This window comes from Protobothrops mucrosquamatus, unplaced genomic scaffold (assembly GCF_001527695.2).
Source record: "Protobothrops mucrosquamatus isolate PMUCROS unplaced genomic scaffold, P.Mucros_1.0 scaffold548, whole genome shotgun sequence".
NCBI lineage: Eukaryota > Metazoa > Chordata > Lepidosauria > Squamata > Viperidae > Protobothrops > Protobothrops mucrosquamatus.
In genome coordinates this window covers 312,390-334,485 of record NW_015386852.1, presented here as the reverse complement: position 1 = coordinate 334,485, position 22,096 = coordinate 312,390, and the positions used below count along the sequence as shown (strand labels likewise).

The window sequence follows — 22,096 nt, the reverse complement described above, 5'->3', positions numbered from 1 at the left end:
AGTCATGAGATGACTAGGGACTGAACGGCTGAACGCAGGGATCATAACTCCAATCCACAGGAAATCTAGGAATTCTACTCCCTTTACATAGGGGGGGGGCATATGCTGTAACACAATTCTTAGCAGAAATCGATTTTCCATCAATGTGCAGTTGACACATGCAGAAAAATACTTAAATCATGATTAGGCTTTCTTAAAACAAGTGAGTTTGGCAACAATATTCTTGTTTAGAATATCTCCCAGCCATGCTTGCTTTCTTTCCAACTTCTCTACTCCCCTATTTTTCATCCCACTGCAGATAATTAGCATTCTGTACCAAGTTAGCAAACAATGTTCTCATTTTTCTTGTTTCATGAGAGGGTTGCCATGTAAGGGTTTCTTTTTCTAAAAAGCATTTTTCTGCTTCTGCATACTGCTGACCCTCCTCTTTCTTAGTAGGCTCATTCTGGTGATGCAATCATCATTCAGCATTTGAGCTTCCTGTAAAAATAATACCAACAACAAGAAGCAGGGTTGCACAATATATTGCTGTAATTAACAAAATGGACAAACATTTAAATTTAAATGGCTCACAGATAGACTTTTAATTACATATACGATTTTAACTCTCACTGGATATAAAGAATCCTCTTGTTTTTAGGGTCGTTTTGTTTCATATTTTGTAACTAAAGAAAAAAGCTTATCTGATATCTTTAAACATGCCTTAACTTGTATATGAGACAAAAATGTTGCGAGGTACATCCCTTTAATCTTTGGGCAGTGATACTCATTCATGTAACTCAGGGGTAGTCAACCTTGGCTCTTTTATGACTCGTGGACTTCAATTCCCAGAATTCCTGAACCAGCTTAGCTGGCTCAGGAATTCTGGGAGTTGAAGTCCACGAGTCATAAAAGAGCCAAGGTTGACTACCCCTGATGTAACTGATTATGACAAACCCAGCTGTTCTTTTGTAGTGGGAGTTTTATTTCTTATCTCAAATTCCTGAAGGAATTGTTCTTGCTTTCTGCCACCTAGGAAAAAGTACAAAATAACCATTGAAAGAAGAAATCAGCTGGAAGAGTACAACATTGGCAAGCACCGACAATTACGAGAAGACTCCATCAGGTCTCACTTTTCTGCTGCATGAAATAGAAAAGAATTACTCTTGTGGGGATATCTGTAGACAAATGGACAGTACCAAAGACTGCCACAGGGAAAAAAAAAAGTGCGTTAAGGACTCCACCTTTTAAAAGTAGAGTCACTTGTCTTAATTTTTTTTTTCTTCAGAAACTCAGGAATGATTTACTAGCCACATTATGCCACATGGCCTTTTTTATCTCATGGAAAGATGAATGATTAAAAGAAACATACCTGTTTTCTCATGACAAGACATTATTAATACTTTGTGGATATATCTCAAGGCAGATTTGGGGTCTTGATGATGTAAACGTTCCTTCATGATGCCTTGGTGAATGTCAGGTGATTCTTCACTACATCACACACCAGATCCTTAAGTACTTTCATAGGCAAAGGGGCAGCTTCACATAGGGAACAAAATAGGTTCTGAATTGAATTGTGGAGACAGGATGGGGGGAAAGAGTGTGTAGCTTAGTACAGTGCAATATAATTTTGGAAAAAGAACAGTCATGCATTTCATCAATGGGACAGAAGAAACCTCACGCTGGACCCGAATGAGGATTTAATACTGAACACAGTTTACATCTCACATTAGTTTTGAAATTGTTCCGCTGTGATTCCTAGGGATATTCTCTCACTACTCTGTTATTAATATAAGAAAGAGAACTGTATGCATGGGAAGGGAAAATTCTTCTTCACATAAATTCCACTTTACCCTGAATTTTTATTTTGAGGAAGTTTCCCTGTCCATATTATTTCTATATCCAGGGGGAAATGCTTCCTGACTTCAGATCCATCGTCTTCAGCTCCAGATGTCTGAGGCTGTAGCTCCCTAAATTTTCAGCATGGCTGTTAGGAATCTGACAATTATAATCATACTTTGAGAGCCAGCATAGGACAGTGGTTTAGACATGGCCCTAGTATCTGGGAGATTCCAGTTCAAGTCCACCCCTTGATCTCTTTGAATGACTTTACACAATTTTATCTCAGTCCAACCTGCCTCATAAAGATTTTGCCATATGGATAAAATTAGAGGAATCAATATTAAATATCACCAAGAGCTGACAAATAATAAATTCTTAATCTGTCTAGACAGCGTAGGCTATTTTAGAAATTTGGTATAAGGTTAACACAAAAGAGTTTTGGGGAAAAGAGATGCAGTTTTAGGCCAGCTGTGTACATAAGTTAGGATAAAGTGATGGAATCCTGAAGTTTGGGTTTTCAAGTTCAGAATGCAAATGACCACCTGAATATTTTCCTATGTAGAAAAAAAAGGTTAAGGTATTTCAAAATACTTCAGAGAAGATTGTTCTATCTCAGGGGTAGTCAACCTTGGCTCAGGAATTCTGGGAATTGAAGTCCACGAGTCATAAAAGAGCCAAGGTTGACTACCCCTGTTCTATCTAATCCTCTCAGTGGTTGATTAGCAGGTGTGAACTGGATTTCTATGAAGCATTTAAAGATTGAAAGAGTCCAACAGGTTCTACCATCTGGATGCTTATCTCATACACTTGATGTGTAAATCAGATTTTACAGCTGCCAATGACTCAAATCAAAATCTCTGCCTCTAATCAAAGTGCGTGCTGCTCTCTACACAAGTAGTCCTCGACTTACAGCCATTCGTTTAGTGACCGTTTGAAATAACAATGGCACTGACAACACCGACTTACCGTCGTTTTTCACATGACTGTTGCAGCATCCCCATGGTTTACCTGATCAAAATTCAGAGGGTTGGCAACTGGATTTATGGATTTATGATGGTTGCAAATCACCTTTCGTAACCTTCTGACAAGCAAAGTCAATGGAGAAGTCATATTCACTTAACAACCATATTACTAACTTAATTGTAATGATTCACTTAACAACTGTGGCAAGGAAAATTGTAAATGGGGCAAAAGTCACTTAACAACTGTCTTGCTTGATAATGGAAATGTTGGGCTCAGCTGTGGTCGTAAGTCAAGGATTACCTGTATAGGTATCCTTGATATAAATGAACATGCAGACACCATTGGAAATTCAGGTGAAATTCTTTGATGGTGCCCTGCTGGACCGTAAGTCTGTAATTGCCAGTGTTGAAATGTAAACTAATGAGAAGAGGGGTCCTTGGTGAATGTAAAACAAACTCCACTCCCTACTAGCACTGAAGATGTTTTCTAGTGTGGGTAATGTAACGTCTGCAGGAAAACAACCAAGCTCAGACCACTCGTGTCAGCCCTGAGCTACAAATATTCTTCTCTATTGGAACTAATGAGATACTTGGCCCAGCAGTTGTGTACTGTGCAGCTGTGAGAATCTCGGTGTCTCCCCCTCCCCAAAGCAACTGGTTTTCAAAACCAGGTTGTTAACTCAACAATATGTTCCATTGAAAACTGTGGTACTTTACTTATGAGGAAAAAAAAGTGTAGAATTAGGTTGCAATACAGCATCTGCCCTCTACATTTTTTTGTAGGGTGCAAATGCCCAACTGCCAACTTGGAGCCTTGGGTGCAGCTCAAACTTCGTAAAATACCACATGGCAGAATAGTTTTGTACAGCAATGGAAGTCGCAAGTATTTTGTTGTGTAAAAATGATATTCTGGTTTAACATTTTATTTTTACGTATTCCTATATTTTTCTATTAGAAAACTGGTTATCTATTTGGGATATCTGTTTTGCTTTGGAAAAGATACCTGTTTGGGATATTTTTTTTATTTTGGAAAAACCAAATGAAAAGCATCTTACAAAAGCTATCTTTTTTTCTTTTTAAGTCTGAATAATCGTGAGCAGAGAACTTAGATTCAATAAAAGTTTACTCTTTTATATCATCATGGTCGGAAGCTGACCTTCCCCCTTTTTCCTTCTTTCTGTCAACAGTGGCAATAGGTAAGAACTGAACGTTGATGCTCATATTCCCAAGGTCTGGATAGTGCAAGAATGGCCAGCCGCAAAACTCTTTTTTCCCAGGAACTTTTGAACCCCCAGGCCACACAATGTAATGCCATGAAGCCCAGGGATTAACAACAAATAACCATGTTAATGCATTTCTTTTTGCCTTCATTTACCAAAAACATACACATAGAAACAATAAATTCTGTTTGTTTTCTTTTTTAAAAAAGCTATTGGATTAGGTTTTCTGTCTCCTGCCTTAAAATTTATCTTTATAAACCAAGGAAGTTCTCATGAACTTCCAAACAAACTAGCTAGTTGCACCCAGAGAGATAGTGTGCATGCTACACACCATTCATAGCCCACACGCTAGCAATGTCTGTCTCCATTATTTTTCCTTGTCTCATGCTGGCAAAGGAGTCAGATGTATCTCTCTAATTATGTTCCTCTTGCCAGAGGACTCTTCTTTCTTCTATAGTGGTTTCTGAATTGGGCATATTGCAGAAGATTCTAGGATGTACCAGATCTAGACCGCAGAAATCCAGGTATCCACTAGATGGCAGCAGCAGGCCTCTTTTTCCCATTTACAGGTTATCTCAGTGGTTCTCAACCTTTTTAATGCCGCGACCCCAACCGGTCGTAAGTCGAGGACTAAACCGGTCGTAAGTCGAGGACTTTCCCTGCCCGGGAGCGCCGCGCATGCGTGGTTCCGCCCCCTGCGCCAGCCGAGGCGTAGCTGGCAAGCGGCAGAGACAGCAGGCCGACCACCAGCTGGCCCAGCCCAAGGGCCATGGCAGCCGCCGGAAAAGGGGAAAAAATGGCGGACAAAAAAAATGGCGGACAGCCTTGCTTGGCGACCCCCGTGAAATGGTCGATCGACCCCAAATGGGGTCCCGACCCACAGGTTGAGAACCACTGGGTTATCTGGATTTTCACAACTTATGGGTGTAGTCCCAGCCTCTACATTCAATCATGCCAGTTAAAGTCCATAGCCTCACCACTATCTTATAGTTTGTGATTATTATATGCACACAGTCCCCAGCCTTATTCTGGTGCTACCCATTACAGGGAATCAGGTTAGTTTCAGGGAACTTTATATTGGCTGGTTTTATTGATTTTCTAGCACAGATACTACTGTTAGATTTCAAAGTGTTTGAAAATAGATCATGAATAGAAAAGAAGATCAGGCTTACACGGGAGTCTCTGTGGTTCAGCTGAACATTGAGGAAATTCTTTTATCCGGTTGAAATGAAAGTGATCCTAAATATGCATTACATTATAGTCCAAATAATACATGCAGTGCTCAGACAGGTATACTGAAACATAATTTAAGAACTACATAAGTATCTAATACTTGCCTGATTCAAGTGAAAAACAGACAGTAAATCATATTTGATGCACATGTCACTGAACCAGTAGCTTTTGGTGAAAATGGTCAAGTGTTCCCAGTTTCATACAAATTTCCAGAATATCCAGGCATTTTTACTAGTAGATATTGGACTAATCCAATTTGATCCAGGTAGGACTCTTACCAAACGTAAGAAAATCCATTTCTGAGGAAACATGCATTGAATTGCACTATTAAATATATACTATTTTCCCCTTTGGCATTCCTTAGAACCATAAAATTCAAAGGATTCCTCCCCAAAGTAGTGAACTGGAGTGTTTCTATTTCAAATCAGTACCTAGATACTTCGCCAATAATGTTCAAGCCAACACTAAGTTTGAAAATGGTTTAATTATATCATGGCATGCAAAAAGAATTTTTTAGCTGTATAGTTTTTGAGGTATGCCCAAAGTAACTGTGGTAAAGAAAGAAATACAATTATGCTTTGAAAAAAATGCTTGCATTTAATAATGATAAAATTCAGATATTTATTCCTACTTGTTGAGTTGGATCCCAATATAGTCTGTGGGGCTTTAGATAAATCTAACTGAAGTTCCCCTGATTTCATGGCTCTGTTTTAAATCTGGCTTAATCTAGTCTTGAGATTCAGTCTTCAGTAAACACCAACAAGACCGAATAAAAGGCTATGGGATTAGGACAGTTGAAAAAAAATTAATAATATTCCACAATTACTGAACAGTGATTGTACATAAATATTAACCCTTACAATGTTTAACCTGGAATGAGGATGTCATAAGGAGAAGACCTATGGATTTAGCTCTGAAGAACAAAAATAGTAAACATAAGTTTTCTGTTAAGAATTCATTGCAGCTTCTTTAGTAAATAGTCGATATGAGGCTTTCTAAAATCAGTAACTTGGTTTTCTAATACAACATTCAGTTAATCCTATTTAATTGATACATGCATTTTAGAGCATTATGAACAATGTTTAAAGCTGTTCCGTGCACATTTTACATTAACCATTATTGTTAATGCTCTTCACCAAAGATAAAATTTCTAAACCAGCAGGAAAAATGATACTAGGTTGTATTGTAGGTTTACTAAACAAATGCATACATAATTACACAAAATACCCTCATAATTTTGATATTGCTCAGAGTCATATATTAATCCATAAGTACTTGTACTAGGGGGATTCACAATGCCGGAATGCATTACATAAATAAAATGCTTTCTTAGTGTGTTTATTGTGATATTTTTCTTAAAATGCACTTAAGCCTATTTTTAAAAAATGAAATTTTCTTTTTTTAGAAAAGCTGTTCTAATTTTTTTTAAAAAAAAACTAAAGATATAGACATAAAATTATATTAACACACATACAATGTCACATAAACGATACACAATATTTTTAACCAGAAGTTCTTACTTCATCCTGTAATGCCTCTATGACATGGAATCCAAGTGCAGTATTAAATGTTTAGAACTGCTTTTCCCAGATTGATATATCCAGAGACATTGGATTAAAATGGGCATCTTTATTTGTATACCTCTGGAGGAAACCTGCGAAGACTAAACTAGATAATTACACCGTCTGAAGTGTTGTTTTAGCAAATTATAGAGTTCCCAGACATTATTTACTCCAGCACAATTTGAATAGCTAATGAGAGTTATTTCAGAATAAACTCTTGAGGATTATACAATATGCCAGCAAACTCAAAAACTCATCCCAAAAGGAGAAGCAAAGCCTTGCAAACTGGAGCTTTTGTGATCCAGCATATCTTAGTCCATCAGTCCCCAACCTTTGTGACTTGGTGGCCCAGGGAGGGGGAGGAGAAGAGATATTTCCAAGCAAGTAGAGCTGCGCTTGCCCGCCACTTGCTTGGCCCGGAGTTGGGGACACTTGTCTTAATCTAATTAGAGGAAAGCACTATATTGTCACCTCTCCTTCAGTGGAATAAATAGGAAAAGCAGAGACGATAACAGATTTGAAGTGAGGTGGCATCTTTCTTGATAAAGGTTAAAAACAGCTGTTTTTCTAGAAAACCTCTCAACTTTCTGAGTCAAACCAGAAAGCCTCATTTGGTTTATCTAAGTCAGTGGTTCTCAACCTTTTTAATGCCGCGACCCCAACCGGTCGTAAGTTGAGGACTAAACCGGTCGTAAGTCGAGGACTAAACCGGTCATAAGTCGAGGACTAAACCGGTCGTAAGTCGAGGACTACCCAACCGGTCTTAAGTCGAGGACTTTCCCTGCCCGGGAGCGCCGTGCATGTGTGGTTCTGCCCCCTGCGCCGGCCGAGGCGTAGCCGGCAAGCGGCACAGATGGAGCAGGCCAACCACCAGCTGGCCCAGCCCAAGGGAGGTAAGGCACCCGCTGGAAAAGGGGGGGAAAATGGCGGACAAAAAAAATGGCGGACAGCCTTGCTTGGCGACCCCCATGAAATGGTCGATCGACCCCAAATGGGGTCCCGACCCACAGGTTGAGAACCACTGATCTAAGTGCAGCTTCTCACAGTAGCTTAATCATAAGTTAACAAGTGCAAAAGATTGGTAAGAGTAAATGATAGACTAGAAGCAGCCCTCAAAGTGCAATCCACACACTACTTAAACTTCTGTTTATGCTGTCAATTATGACAAAGGAAGACAATGAAAGATACAAGGCCAGTCTTAAGCTTTTTACAATCTCACTATACATCAAGTAAGATCAGTTTCAAACCTAAGTGAAATCTATCCTCACAACAGATCTCTCTTGGGCCTTACTCAGTGGTGGGATTCAAATATGTGAACAACCGGTTCTCTGTGTGGATGCTGTTTCCAGAAGTCCATTCTGGGTCTAGGCAACAAAAAATTAGCTACCAGTTCTGCTGAAGTGGTGCGAACTGGCTAAATCCTACCACTGGTCTTACTGAATGTTTTCCTAAAGGGAATATGAACGATTGAAGAGCTTTTCTTGTTTGTTAGAGGAGAAAACAGCTGAAGTTGAGTCATAAAATGGTTTTGATGGTTCCATGGTGCAGATTATGCAATTTATCACAAAACCTGAAGAAATCAAAATTCAAGACTGGAGATTTCACTTTGCCCATATTAGGATCGTAAATATATATATATATGCAGTATAATCTAGAATTGTAATATTGGGGTGGTTAAAAAAAAAAGATGGAAAAACTAAAGGAGACCTGCATAGTATATTGTACTGATGTAAGTAGAACTACCATATGTGCATATGATGTGATTTTATTTATTGCCTTTCTGTAGAAATGGAATTTACAACTGTGGATATAAGCTCATTTGTTTTTATTTGTTTTACAAGTTGCTCATTTAAAATTTAATTGATGTCCATTGACAATTAAATGTGTTCATTTTCTTGTAAACATTTCAGGTAGGTCAGATCCTCATATTCTTTCATTATAGCTAAAAAACTTACATTAAAAAGAAAAATTATACATTCACCATTTGATATGATTTCATGATGTTTACAGAATTCTTCACTATTTTCTGCTATCCAAGAGTCAAGGGATAGTTCCATGAAGTTCATTCATTTTCAGGTTAATATCTATCTGTCTGTCTGTCTGTCTGTCTGTCTATCTATCTATCTATCTATCTATCTATCTATCTATCTATCTATCTATCTATCTATCTATCTATCTATATCTGTCTGTTGTCTGTCTGTCTCTCTCTATATATATATATATACACACACACACATACATATCTGTATGTATGTATATATGTGTGTATGTATATAGATATGTATGTGTGTATATATGTGTGTATATATATCTACAGAAGAGACATATAAACTTCTATTTTGTATCAGAACATATATTAGCATAAATCCAGTGTTTACTGCCAGTTCTACTATCCAGTTTCATCAGATGCACAGCTAAAAAGTTTGAGAAATTGGACGGTTCCCAAAGCACAATGGCCCCAATGAAGTAAAAGAACCCAGGACAATAGTGACAGATTATTATGAATAATAAATAAATAAACAGCTTGTTATCATCTACAGTTCAATTAAAACTATCACAGTATCCTTTTCTCTCCTGCAGACAATGTGTGGTAGAGACATCATTATAGCCAACTTGTTTAACAGCTCCCAATTAACAAAAACAGAATATTGGAACACAACTATTCATTAGTTCCAGTCTGTAATGAAAACTAGCTAAAATACAGTTCATTCTGGGATATTCTCATGGATCAAGCAGAGTTCAAGGTTTCAACTTTTTTATTATACTAATCAGTGCAAGAATGCGTGTCTATGAAAATTCCCATTTTTTTTACTTAAATTTTATCCTCAATTTGGATCACTTCCATTTGATTTTTCTTCTTTCCATCTCCTCTCAACACTGATTTAATGTAGATAAAACTTATTTTAGAACCATACTCTACACCCAATAAGGAAGCAGTGTAGTATAAAATCTTATGCAACGCTTTTGTTATTAATGGGCCCCAAATTTGTTTGTTGATTTTGCTATGGCAGGTTACCTCCCTAGAAATCTCTAAATGCATATAAGATATTCCATAAATCTGTTTAACCTCTGGATATTTATACATCCATCTAGCACTGGATAATTTTCAAAGTTCACCTCAACAATACAAAGACAAGTTTCAAGTGAACAACATTTTCCTGTTCCTCTCCATTCCTTCAGACAGAAGAAACTCTAATCTAGAAACAAAGCAATACACCAAGTATTAATCAAACTGAAGTCCCCATGACAAAAGTAGATCGTTTCAACTTTCATTAGAAAGCCCAATGGGGAAATCATCTTCTAAATGTACTTGACATTCAAGCTATCATGTTCTGCACAATTGACTAGTATTCTACCTCTTCACTTCAAAAACAGACAGACTTCAAACTTATTTTATATATTGTATACAGCGAAAATCTTAAAATCATCTTAAAATGATCTTTATAATTGCATAGTCAACTGGTAATTCGTGAAGTGCTATTGGAAGGGCAGCTAATTTGGAAGTAGTGTAGCTACTATATCAGAATTACATATTCCTTAATCCTATTTAAAGTTGTTAGGAGTCAGGCAGCATATAAATTTCAGTCATCATAGTATCTGGATTTTCCAGCTTAGATGGAGTTATCCTAGCAAAGAGAGCTAGTATGATATGAGTGTCTTGCTTCATATAATAAAGAAAATACAAGACAGTACAATGTGCATGGCTCACAATAAAGCTAAATTAATCAGACCTTTGGTCACTGAGTTCATTTTATGAATTTGAGTGGTCTTGGGGACCTGTAATTTCAGCTGTAATCATTCTGAGAAGCAGCAGTACAAATGGCCTGTCCTGCATGAGAATGAAATTAGGAATAATAAGAGAGGAAAAGATATTGTCACAAGTCTAGACTTAATCCAGTTTAGACTATGCTTGAGTGGTTATGGCCTTAGCAGCAGAACCTTATCATCCCAGAGGGAAAAAGGCAGCTGTAGACAAGCAAACATAGTTTGCAGTCAGTGGAATTCTTAACTATTCTTTGGCTAAGATTATGTTATCACACCCTAATTATTGCATTATTAGTTGAAAGTATCTTTAAAGCATATTGCACACTGTGTTTTGGTAGAACTTGCTGTTTACTTGCAGAATTGTTTTTTTTTAGCTTCCTAAACTACTTTTATTTATGTTATAGGTCGTGTATGCATGAACGTTTTACATCTTTCTCCTGCTTTTAAACTTGTATATGTATGAGAAAGCTCAGATAATTCTTTAAACTGCCCTGGCCATGTTTTATAAAGGAAGAACTCCATATAAGTATTTAAAGTAAACAGACGGACAGACCTGAAATACATATCATGCTCTTAACGCTTGAAATTAAAAACCAGATGGAGGTGCAGGAAAGATGGTATCAGAAGTTTCTTTGTTGTGGAGAAATATCACTTCCACTGCTGTTCACATTTTACAGACCTATGCACTTAACAAAAGTTTCATAGCTAAAAAGACATCTCAACTGAGATTTAGAACAACTTGTAAATCAATGCAATTTTTTTCCAGCAAGCTTCTATGCCTCTATTTGCTTTCTGCTTTTGTTCATAGGAAAATTTCATCTTCTGAGTACTTTTAATCTCATGAAAAGTACCCAAGTACAGACTTTAAATTAAAGCATAGTAGCAGCTAGTACTGTGGCACAAAACATATGGAGAATGGTTTCCAAAGACTTAAGCAATCACATGCAACATGGAACCTTATTTTATACATCCTTTAATGACTGGCATTTTTTGAGAAAGGCTCTGTTCATTTAATTCAACAACAAGATGTATTGAATGGACTTTGCACCAAATCCACAGATTTCTAGATAAAATCCAAAGCTCACGGAAATAATCTATTGATCATTTTATGAAATGGTTATAAACTTTTGAAATTCCAAGAACGATTTAACAGGAAAGCTGGTCAAAAAATAGACAAAAGTGTGTCACTGTGAGAAACAACAAACTAAAGTTTGAACCATGGCTGTATTTTTTAATAGAGTGGGGCCTTAGTATGGTGGAAAAGAACATATAATTAATACACTCTTGAGCAATAGTTCTCCTAACGCCTTGAAAACAACTTGCTTCATCCAAACAAAATATCCAAGTATACACAATCCCAGACTCAGTAAAAATAAAAAACTAAAACTCTTAGGGACGTCCTTTAAAGATGCCACTGAGCCAAACTGAATGAACTGAAATATGGATGAGGACAGGTGATGTTCTTCTATCGTCAACTAAGTTTGCTTCCAAGGATGTATGTTACAGAATAGAGAAAAAAATGTTGAATCATAAAATGCACACTCATAATTAAACTACCAAGAACAAACAAATCAGCAACATCTTTTCCTCTTGCTACTCAGGTCTTCCTCTTTGGGGTTTCTGCAGCTGTTTTGGATGAAAAAAAAACTCCTTGATTGCCAGTGGGAATTTCTTGCTGAACATTTTGACAAACAAAACTTATGAGCAAGACTTTGCTTCGTTTTTCTTTTGTTTTTCTCTCATGAGCTAATTAGCGTGATGAGAAGTTTGAGTATTTTAAAAGAATAAGGCCACTTACTCTTTGTTGACTGATGTTTTCATTGGCAACAGATGGATAAATGTCCAATTGTGGTGCCTTGATCTGTAATATGGATTTTTGTTTTAAGAGTCACAAGAGAGATTTGATCAAACATCACTTCTGTCCATTCAAGATAAAGTGGAGCTGCTAAAAAAAGAAATAAATATAGCCCCAATTAAATATTTTTGATAGACTCTAAATCCACTTTGAAGCATTCCTAATTAAGCATTTTTCCTTGCTCCTAATAGCAGCCAGATTACTTTTGTCCCCAGGACCCACCAGAATAAGTGGGACAGCCAATCTTAGAGAGATTTGGTTCTTACAAATATTTTGCAATCTGCAATTTCAGGAAATTTAAAGAGCTTAAAGTATTAATTTTTGCATGCTGGGGAAAGGAGAGAGACAAAAATCAAAGTTTCACTGATACTGTTTTACTCACGTGCATAGGAAGTTTACTTACACTGAGTCAGATTTTACATTCATCTTCAAGGTTGTCCTTTTTCTTCTTTTCTAAATGGAGTCAAATGCTAAAAGAGATGCTTTTAAAATACAGGAATTCTGACCCTAGGAATTCACTTTCAGATTATGAAATAACCTCTTCCTAATTACCCTGTTTTCTTGATTTGAGCAATGTAATAAGATAGGAACATTTTATATACTCTGATTATTAAATGAGTAGGAATCAAAAAGACTTGACAAATTACAACAAAGTATCCCTAACCTGAATGCAGACAAAGCTTTTGCTCTTTGTTCTCCGCCTCTTCTCATTGACTCTTCCGCATCTCAAGGACCCCACTGGCCGAAGTGGTGTCTTTCAGATGTTGGAACTTCAGTTTCCAGAATCCTATTGACTGGAGATCAGAAAAGCATTAAATAGATATCATTACGCCCAGCTCCAAAAAAGATGGGTGAACAAATAGAGTTGGAATAAAAGGAATACAGCAGAGAGAGAAAGAGAAAGAGTGATGTTTACTTAGATGCATGGGTATGTTTTTCTCTTGACAATAATAATGGTTGCCACTGCATTCTTTTAGAATGTTTATTTAATTACCCAGATCTCGGATTGAGTGGTATATTAAAACTAGTATTTTAGTTTACCCTTCATTTTATCCTGTTTATTGGGAATAGAGCTGCTGTTTTCTTATTTCTTTCATAGTTTATGAGGCTCCCTTATTATTAATAACCCTCTATCTATTATTCTCTTCTCCTGTTTTAGCTCTGCCATTTTAATTTCTAATTATTTTACTAATTACTATATAATAATTTTAACTACTGATTGTCTTATTTACTGGATTATTGCACAAGTCCAGAGTCATTTTCTGAGAGATGGACAGACATATAAATTTGATAAAGTTATTTTTTTAAAAAGAAAAAGAAACAGGGAGATTAGATAGATAGATAGATAGATAGATAGATAGATAGATAGATAGATAGATAGGATAGATAGATAGATAGATAGATAGATAGATAGATAGATAGATAGATAGATAGATAGATAGATAGATAGATAGATAGATAGATAGATGATATAGCTATAAAAAGCATTAATTTTTACTCAAGTAAAAACAGCAGTCTGTAAAGGGCAAGCAGATTGCAAACACTGTCAAAACTTCTTTGTTAAGTAACTATGGCATAATGCCATGTTTCTTTTGATGAGGAAGATTAAATCTGAGTTACTTTCTGAAAACAGGAAAGCATGGCAAAAAATTTCTTTCAATTAAATAGTTCCCATATAAACACAGGAATTCCACTGCCATCGACCTCAGGAATCTCCGACTGGCAAACAAGCTGGGTAAAAAATCTGTTTCTAACAAGCAAATCATAAACACGAGCCTGACATATATCCTTACAACCTGTTTTTAAATTGTACAGATCTCTTGCTTTCTCTGCTCAGTCACAATGTCAGATACTTTTGATGCTATAATACAGATACCTTGACCAATGAAATCAAAACCACAGCATTTATAGGCACAAGCATATCGTTTTCCTATTAAACTGGACGAATGAAACTTTGCTAATGCAATTCAGAAAGTCATAAATTATTTTTGGGGGAAGTGTAGAGCTGATGAACTGAATTGGGTTGGGATTCTAATTAGGGAAGGGGCATTTTGACCCATTGTGTCCCCCCTCCCTTCTGTTCTAATTTGGATCAGTTATCCTCAAATTCAGATGCATGCAAGATACATTCTGGAGTGCTACATAAATGCAAGAAAATTGGAGTTTTAATTCTCAATTAAATTCTCTTTAATTACTGATTACTAATTCTCCTAGTAATCAAAATTCTTTCCACTAAAAAGAAAGATTTTTCCGGTTCCAGGTGGTTATTCACATCATTGAGTCTGAATAGATATGAAATCAGCTCAGACATCCTCCAGCGCACACTACATTTGAATTTGTACATTCCCAAATGTTGCTAGAGATATGAAAGAACATAAAACACCAGGAATTTCCCCCCCAGTTGTTCTTTTTTTATTCCCAAAATTTCACAAAATGCTTAAACAACATTGTCGTTCACTTGTAAGTTTTCTTTATTTCCACTTTCCACTTCTTCCACTGTCACCATTAAAAAGTCCATTAAAAAGAAAAGGAAGAAATAGCTAGCCCATCAAAAAATACTAGAACCAGTATGCAAACAATTATCAATTTCTCCTCATGCTTTCTATATAAGGAAAATAACATGATGGAAAGAGGGAGGGAGGAATCATAGACTATCGTTTTATGTTTCATAGATTTGGCTATTATTCACACTAATGGGTTCTACAGAGCTGTGGCAAGTGTGTAAAACTAATACATCTCAGGACAATACCTGAGGTACCATTTTACCTCAATGGGATTGGCCCACCTTAATTGTTCTGGAAGGAGGGGTTTATGCTTGCATACGCTATCAGTGAAGGGATTCTGGCTGGCAGGCTCCAGGAGAAGGGCCTTTTCTGCTGTGGCCTACCCACTTCAGAACATCATATCCTTCCAGGTGAGATCTGCCTCCACCCTCTCGGCTTTATTTATTTATTTATTTATTTATTATTTAAATTTATATACCGCCCTATCTCCCTTATGGGACTCAGGGCGGTGAACAGGCAATAATAAAAATCACAGTAAATATTACATAAAAGCCTGCTCTAAAATATAAAACCCCTAACAAAACCCAATCAAAACTACGCCAGGCCGGCCGCATGGAACAGATGAGTTTTCAGGGCTTGAAAATCTGGCTTTGCCAACTAGTCTGGTGCCCCTGTGGGGGTTGTGCCTTGTTGGAGGTGGCTATTGGAGTAGGAAGAAGATCCCTCCTCCACCCTGTATTTTATTTTTTTAACTTATTTGATCTTTAATGTTTTATTTAATGTTTTAATGTTTTGTACCCTTTCTTTATATTTGTAAGCCACCCAGAGTGACTTGACAGGAAAATGGGTGGCATATGAAATAAATAAATAAATAAATAAATAAATAAATAAATAAATAAATAAATGTAAGTGAATGAATGAATGAATGAATGAATGAATATTAGCCCACTTGAACCCGGATAGATGGCAGTTGTAGAACTTCAGTGGTTATTGTGCTGCACCTAGGCTCGGAAGAAAACGGCATCTTCAGATCTCTGTTTCATAGTACAGTCCTCCATATTTATTACATCCCTGAGCCCAGACTAAGAAAACCGCTTGACAAAATATCTCAAAAAAAGCCCTCTCTGGTTCAAATGAACGGGAGGGAACCCCATTCGGACATGCAAGATTCTGTTACTCTGGCAGTTGCAATAAAAGTAATCCTGACTTGTATGTTATTGATTTCCAGTCTGGCTTAACTTGTGGAGCTCACACATTTATACCCACACACAGACCTTTAAATTGTTCCTTTTTCATTCCTCATAGCACCTCGGGGTCTGTATCCTTCTGAAAGTGTCAAGATTTCTTGCCCAATCTATGACATATTCTACTTTTACACTAATTGCGGATGGAGAAAATGTGAATGGGAAACTCTGTTTCCAGATTTGAAGGTTTCCCCTTCTAAAAATATGCTTCTTTCTCAAATTTNAAGAATTTTTTAGCTGTATAGTTTTTGAGGTATGCCCAAAGTAACTGTGGTAAAGAAAGAAATACAATTATGCTTTGAAAAAAATGCTTGCATTTAATAATGATAAAATTCAGATATTTATTCCTACTTGTTGAGTTGGATCCCAATATAGTCTGTGGGGCTTTAGATAAATCTAACTGAAGTTCCCCTGATTTCATGGGTCTGTTTTAAATCTGGCTTAATCTAGTCTTGAGATTCAGTCTTCAGTAAACACCAACAAGACCGAATAAAAGGCTATGGGATTAGGACAGTTGAAAAAAATTAATAATATTCCACAATTACTGAACAGTGATTGTACATAAATATTAACCCTTACAATGTTTAACCTGGAATGAGGATGTCATAAGGAGAAGACCTATGGATTTAGCTCTGAAGAACAAAAATAGTAGACATAAGTTTTCTGTTAAGAATTCATTGCAGCTTCTTTAGTAAATAGTCGATATGAGGCTTTCTAAAACCAGTAACTTGGTTTTCTAATACAACATTTAGTTAATCCTATTTAATTGATACATGCATTTTAGAGCATTATGAACAATGTTTAAAGCTGTTCCTTGCACATTTTACATTAACCATTATTGTTAATGCTCTTCACCAAAGATAAAATTTCTAAACCAGCAGGAAAAATGATACTAGGTTGTATTGTAGGTTTACTAAACAAATGCATACATAATTACACAAAATACCCTCATAATTTTGATATTGCTCAGAGTCATATATTAATCCATAAGTACTTGTACTAGGGGGATTCACAATGCCGGAATGCGTTACATAAATAAAATGCTTTCTTAGTGTGTTTATTGTGATATTTTTCTTAAAATGCACTTAAGCCTATTTTAAAAAAATGAAATTTTCTTTTTTTAAAAAAGCTGTTCTAATTTTTTTAAAAAACTAAAGATATAGACATAAAATTATATTAACACACATACAATGTCACATATACGATACACAATATTTTTAACCAGAAGTTCTTACTTCATCCTGTAATGTCTCTATGACATGGAATCCAAGTGCAGTATTAAATGTTTAGAACTGCTTTTCCCAGATTGATATATCCAGAGACATTGGATTAAAATGGGCATCTTTATTCGTATACCTCTGGAGGAAATCTGTGAAGACTAAACTAGATAATTACACCATCTGAAGTGTTGTTTTAGCAAATTATAGAGTTCCCAGACATTATTTACTCCAGCACAATTTGAATAGCTAATGAGAGTTATTTCAGAATAAACTCTTGAGGATTATACAATATGCCAGCAAACTCAAAAACTCATCCCAAAAGGAGAAGCAAAGCCTTGCAAACTGGAGCTTTTGTGATCCAGCATATCTTAGTCCATCAGTCCCCAACTTTTGTGACTTGGTGGCCTGAGGGGGGGGGGGAGGAGAAGAGATGGTTCCAAGTAAGTAGAGCTGCGCTTGCCCGCCACTTGCTTGGCCCGGAGTTGGGGACACCTGTCTTAATCTAATTAGAGGAAAGCACTATATTGTCACCTCTCCTTCAGTGGAATAAATAGGAAAAGCAGAGACGATAACAGATTTGAAGTGAGGTGGCATCTTTCTTGATAAAGGTTAAAAACAGCTGTTTTTCTAGAAAACTTCTCAACTTTCTGAGTCAAACCAGAAAGCCTCATTTGGTTTATCTAAGTCAGTGGTTCTCAACCTTTTTAATGCCGCGACCCCAACCGGTCGTAAGTTGAGGACTAAACCGGTCGTAAGTCGAGGACTAAACCGGTCGTAAGTCGAGGACTAAACCGGTCGTAAGTCGAGGACTACCCAACCGGTCGTAAGTTGAGGACTTTCCCTGCCCGGGAGCGCCGTGCATGTGTGGTTCCGCCCCCTGCGCCGGCCGAGGCGTAGCCGGCAAGCGGCACAGACGGAGCAGGCCGACCACCAGCTGGCCCAGCCCAAGGGAGGTAAGGCACCCGCTGGAAAAGGGGAAAAAAAATGGCGGACAAAAAAAATGGCGGACAGCCTTGCTTGGCGACCCCCATGAAGTGGTCGATCGACCCCAAATGGGGTCCCGACCCACAGGTTGAGAACCACTGATCTAAGTGCAGCTTCTCACAGTAGCTTAATCATAAGTTAACAAGTGCAAAAGATTGGTAAGAGTAAATGATAGACTAGAAGCAGCCCTCAAAGTGCAATCCACACACTACTTAAACTTCTGTTTATGCTGTCAATTATGACAAAGGAAGACAATGAAAGATACAAGGCCAGTCTTAAGCTTTTTACAATCTCACTATACATCACGTAAGACCAGTTTCAAACCTAAGTGAAATCTATCCTCACAACAGATCTCTCTTGGGCCTTACTCAGTGGTTGGATTCAAATATGTGAACAACCGGTTCTCTGTGTGGATGCCGTTTCCAGAAGTCCATTCTGGGCCTGGGCAACAAAAAATTAGCTATCGGTTCTGCCGAAGTGGTGCGAACTGGCTAAATCCTACCACTGGTCTTACTGAATGTTTTCCTAAAGGGAATATGAACGATGAAGAGCTTTTCTTGTTTGTTAGAGGAGAAAACAGCTGAAGTTGAGTCATAAAATGGTTTTGATTGTTCCATGGTGCAGATTATGCAATTTATCACAAAATCTGAAGAAATCAAAATTCAAGACTATGGAGATTTCACTTTGCCCATATTAGGATCGTAAATATATATATGCAGTATAATCTAGAATTGTAATATTGGGGTGGTTAAAAAAAAAGATGGAAAAACTAAAGGAGAGCTGCATAGTATATTGTACTGATGTAAGTAGAACTACCGTATGTGCATATGATGTGATTTTATTTATTGCCTTTCTGTAGAAATGGAATTTACAACTGTGGATATAAGCTCATTGTTATTTGTTTTTATTTGTTTTACAAGTTGCTCATTTAAAATTTAATTGATGTCCATTGACAATTAAATGCGTTCATTTTCTTGTAAACATTTCAGGTAGGTCAGATCCTCATATTCTTTCATTATAACTAAAAAACTTACATTAAAAATTATACATTCACCATTTGATATGATTTCATGATGTTCACAGAATTCTTCACTATTTTCTGCTATCCAAGAGTCAAAGGATAGTTCCATGAAGTTCATTCATTTTCGGGTTAATATCTATCTATCTATCTATCTATCTATCTATCTATCTATCTATCTATCTATCTATCTATCTATCTATGTCTGTCTCTCTCTCTATATATATATATACACACACACACACACACACACACATACATACATATCTATATGTATGTATATAGATATGTGTATGTATATAGATATGTATGTATATATGTGTATATATATAGATATGTGTGTATATATGTATATATATATATAGATATGTATGTGTGTATAGATATGTATGTGTGTATATATGTATGTATGTGTATATATGTGTATATACTGTATGTATGTATATGTATGTATGTATATATATCTACAGAAGAGACATATAAACTTCTATTTTGTATCAGAACATATATTAGCATAAATCCAGTGTTTACTGCCAGTTCTACTATCCAGTTTCATCAGATGCACAGCTAAAAATTTTGAGAAATTGGACGGTTCCTAAAGCACAATGGCCCCAATGAAGTAAAAGAACCCAGGACAATAGTGACAGTTAGATTATTATGAATAATAAATAAATAAATAAACCGCTTGCTATCACCTACAGTTCAGTTAAAACTATCACAGTATCCTTTTCTCTCCTGCAGACAGTGTGTGGTAGAGACATCATTATAGCCAACTTGTTTAACAGCTCCCAATTATCAAAAACAGAATATTGGAACACAACTATTCATTAGTTCCAGTCTGTAATGAGAATCAGCTAAAATACAGTTCATTCTGGGATATTCTTATGGATCAAACAGAGTTCAAGGTTTCAACCTTTTTATTATACTAATCAGTGCAAGAATACGTGTCTATGAAAATTCCCATTTTTTAACTTAAATTTTATCCTCAATTTGGATCACTTCCATTTGATTTTTCTTCTTTCCATCTCCTCCCAACACTGATTTAATGTAGATAAAACTTATTTTAGAACCATACTCTACACCCAATAAGGAAGCAGTGTAGTATAAAATCTTATGCAACACTTTTGTTATTAATGGGCCCCAAGTTTGTTTGTTGATTTTGTTTTGGCAGGTTACCTCCCTAGAAATCTCTAAATGCATATAAGATATTCCATAAATCTGTTTAACCTCTGGATATCTATACATCCATCTAGCACTGGATAATTTTCAAAGTTCACCTCAACAATACAAAGACAAGTTTCAAGTGAACAACATTTTCCTGTTCCTCTCCATTCCTTCAGACAGAAGAAACTCTAATCTAGAAACAAAGCAATACACCAAGTATTAATCAAACTGAAGTCCCCATGACAAAAGTAGATCGTTTTAACTTTCATTAGAAAGCCCAATGGGGAAATCATCTTCTAAATGTACTTGACATTCAAGCTATCATGTTCTGCACAATTGACTAGTATTCTACCTCTTCACTTCAAAAACAGACTTCAAACTTATTTTATATATTGTATACAGCGAAAATCTTAAAATCATCTTAAAATGATCTTTATAATTGCATAGTCAACTGGTAATTCGTGAAGTGCTATTGGAAGGGCAGCTAATTTGGAAGTAGTGTAGCTACTATATCAGAATTACATATTCTTTGATCCTATTTAAAGTTGTTAGGAGTCAGGTAGCATATAAATTTCAGTCATCATAGTATCTGGATTTTCCAGCTTAGATGGAGTTATCCTAGCAAAGACAGCTAGTATGATATGAGTGTCTTGCTTCATATAACAAAGAAAATACAAGACAGTACAATGTGCATGGCTCACAATAAAGCTAAATTAATCAGACCTTTGGTCACTGAGTTCATTTTATGAATTTGAGTGGTCTTGGGGACCTGTAATTTCAGCTGCAATCATTCTGAGAAGCAGCAGTACAAATGGCCTGTCCTGCATGAGAATGAAATTAGGAATAATAAGAGAGGAAAAGATATTGTCACAAGTCTAGACTTAATCCAGTTTAGACCATGCTTGAGTGGTTATGGCCTTAGCAGCAGAACCTTATCATCCCAGAGGGAAAAAGGCAGCTGTAGACAAGCAAACATAGTTTGCAGTCAGTGGAATTCTTACTATTCTTTGGCTAAGATTATGTTATCACACCCTAATTATTGCATTATTAGTTAAAAGTATCTTTAAAGCATATTGCAAACTGTGTTTTGGTAGAACTTGCTGTTTACTTGCAGAATATTTTTTTTTAGCTTCCTAAACTACTTTTATTTATGTTATAGGTCGGGTATGCATGAAAGTTTTACATCTTTCTCCTGCTTTTAAACTTGTATATGTATGAGAAAGCTCAGATAATTCTTTAAACTGTCCTGGCCATGTTTTATAAAGGAAGAACTCCATATAAGTATTTAAAGTAAACACACGGACAGACCTGAAATACATAACATGCTCTTAACGCTTGAAATTAAAAACCAGATGGAGGTGCAGGAAAGATGGTATCAGAAGTTTCTTTGTTGTGGAGAAATATCACTTCCACTGCTGTTCACATTTTACAGACCTATGTACTTAACAAAAATTTCATAGCTAAAAAGCCATCTCAACTGAGATTTAGAACAACTTGTAAATCAATGCAATTTTTTTCCAGCAAGCTTCTATGTCTCTATTTGC

General features: G+C 36.3%; 1 protein-coding gene across 1 annotated transcript in view; it reads left to right on the top strand.

The window, feature by feature from the left end:
* The window catches only part of NPR3 (natriuretic peptide receptor 3), a 65,906-nt gene extending 64,305 nt beyond the window's left edge, over positions 1-1,601 (top strand). Inside the window, exon 8 of the mRNA XM_029284340.1 lies at positions 1,016-1,601. Within this exon, the coding sequence (XP_029140173.1) occupies positions 1,016-1,127 (112 nt within the window). The 3' untranslated portion in view covers positions 1,128-1,601. The remainder of the gene's footprint in view (positions 1-1,015) is intronic.
* The last annotated feature ends 20,495 nt before the right edge of the window (positions 1,602-22,096 follow it).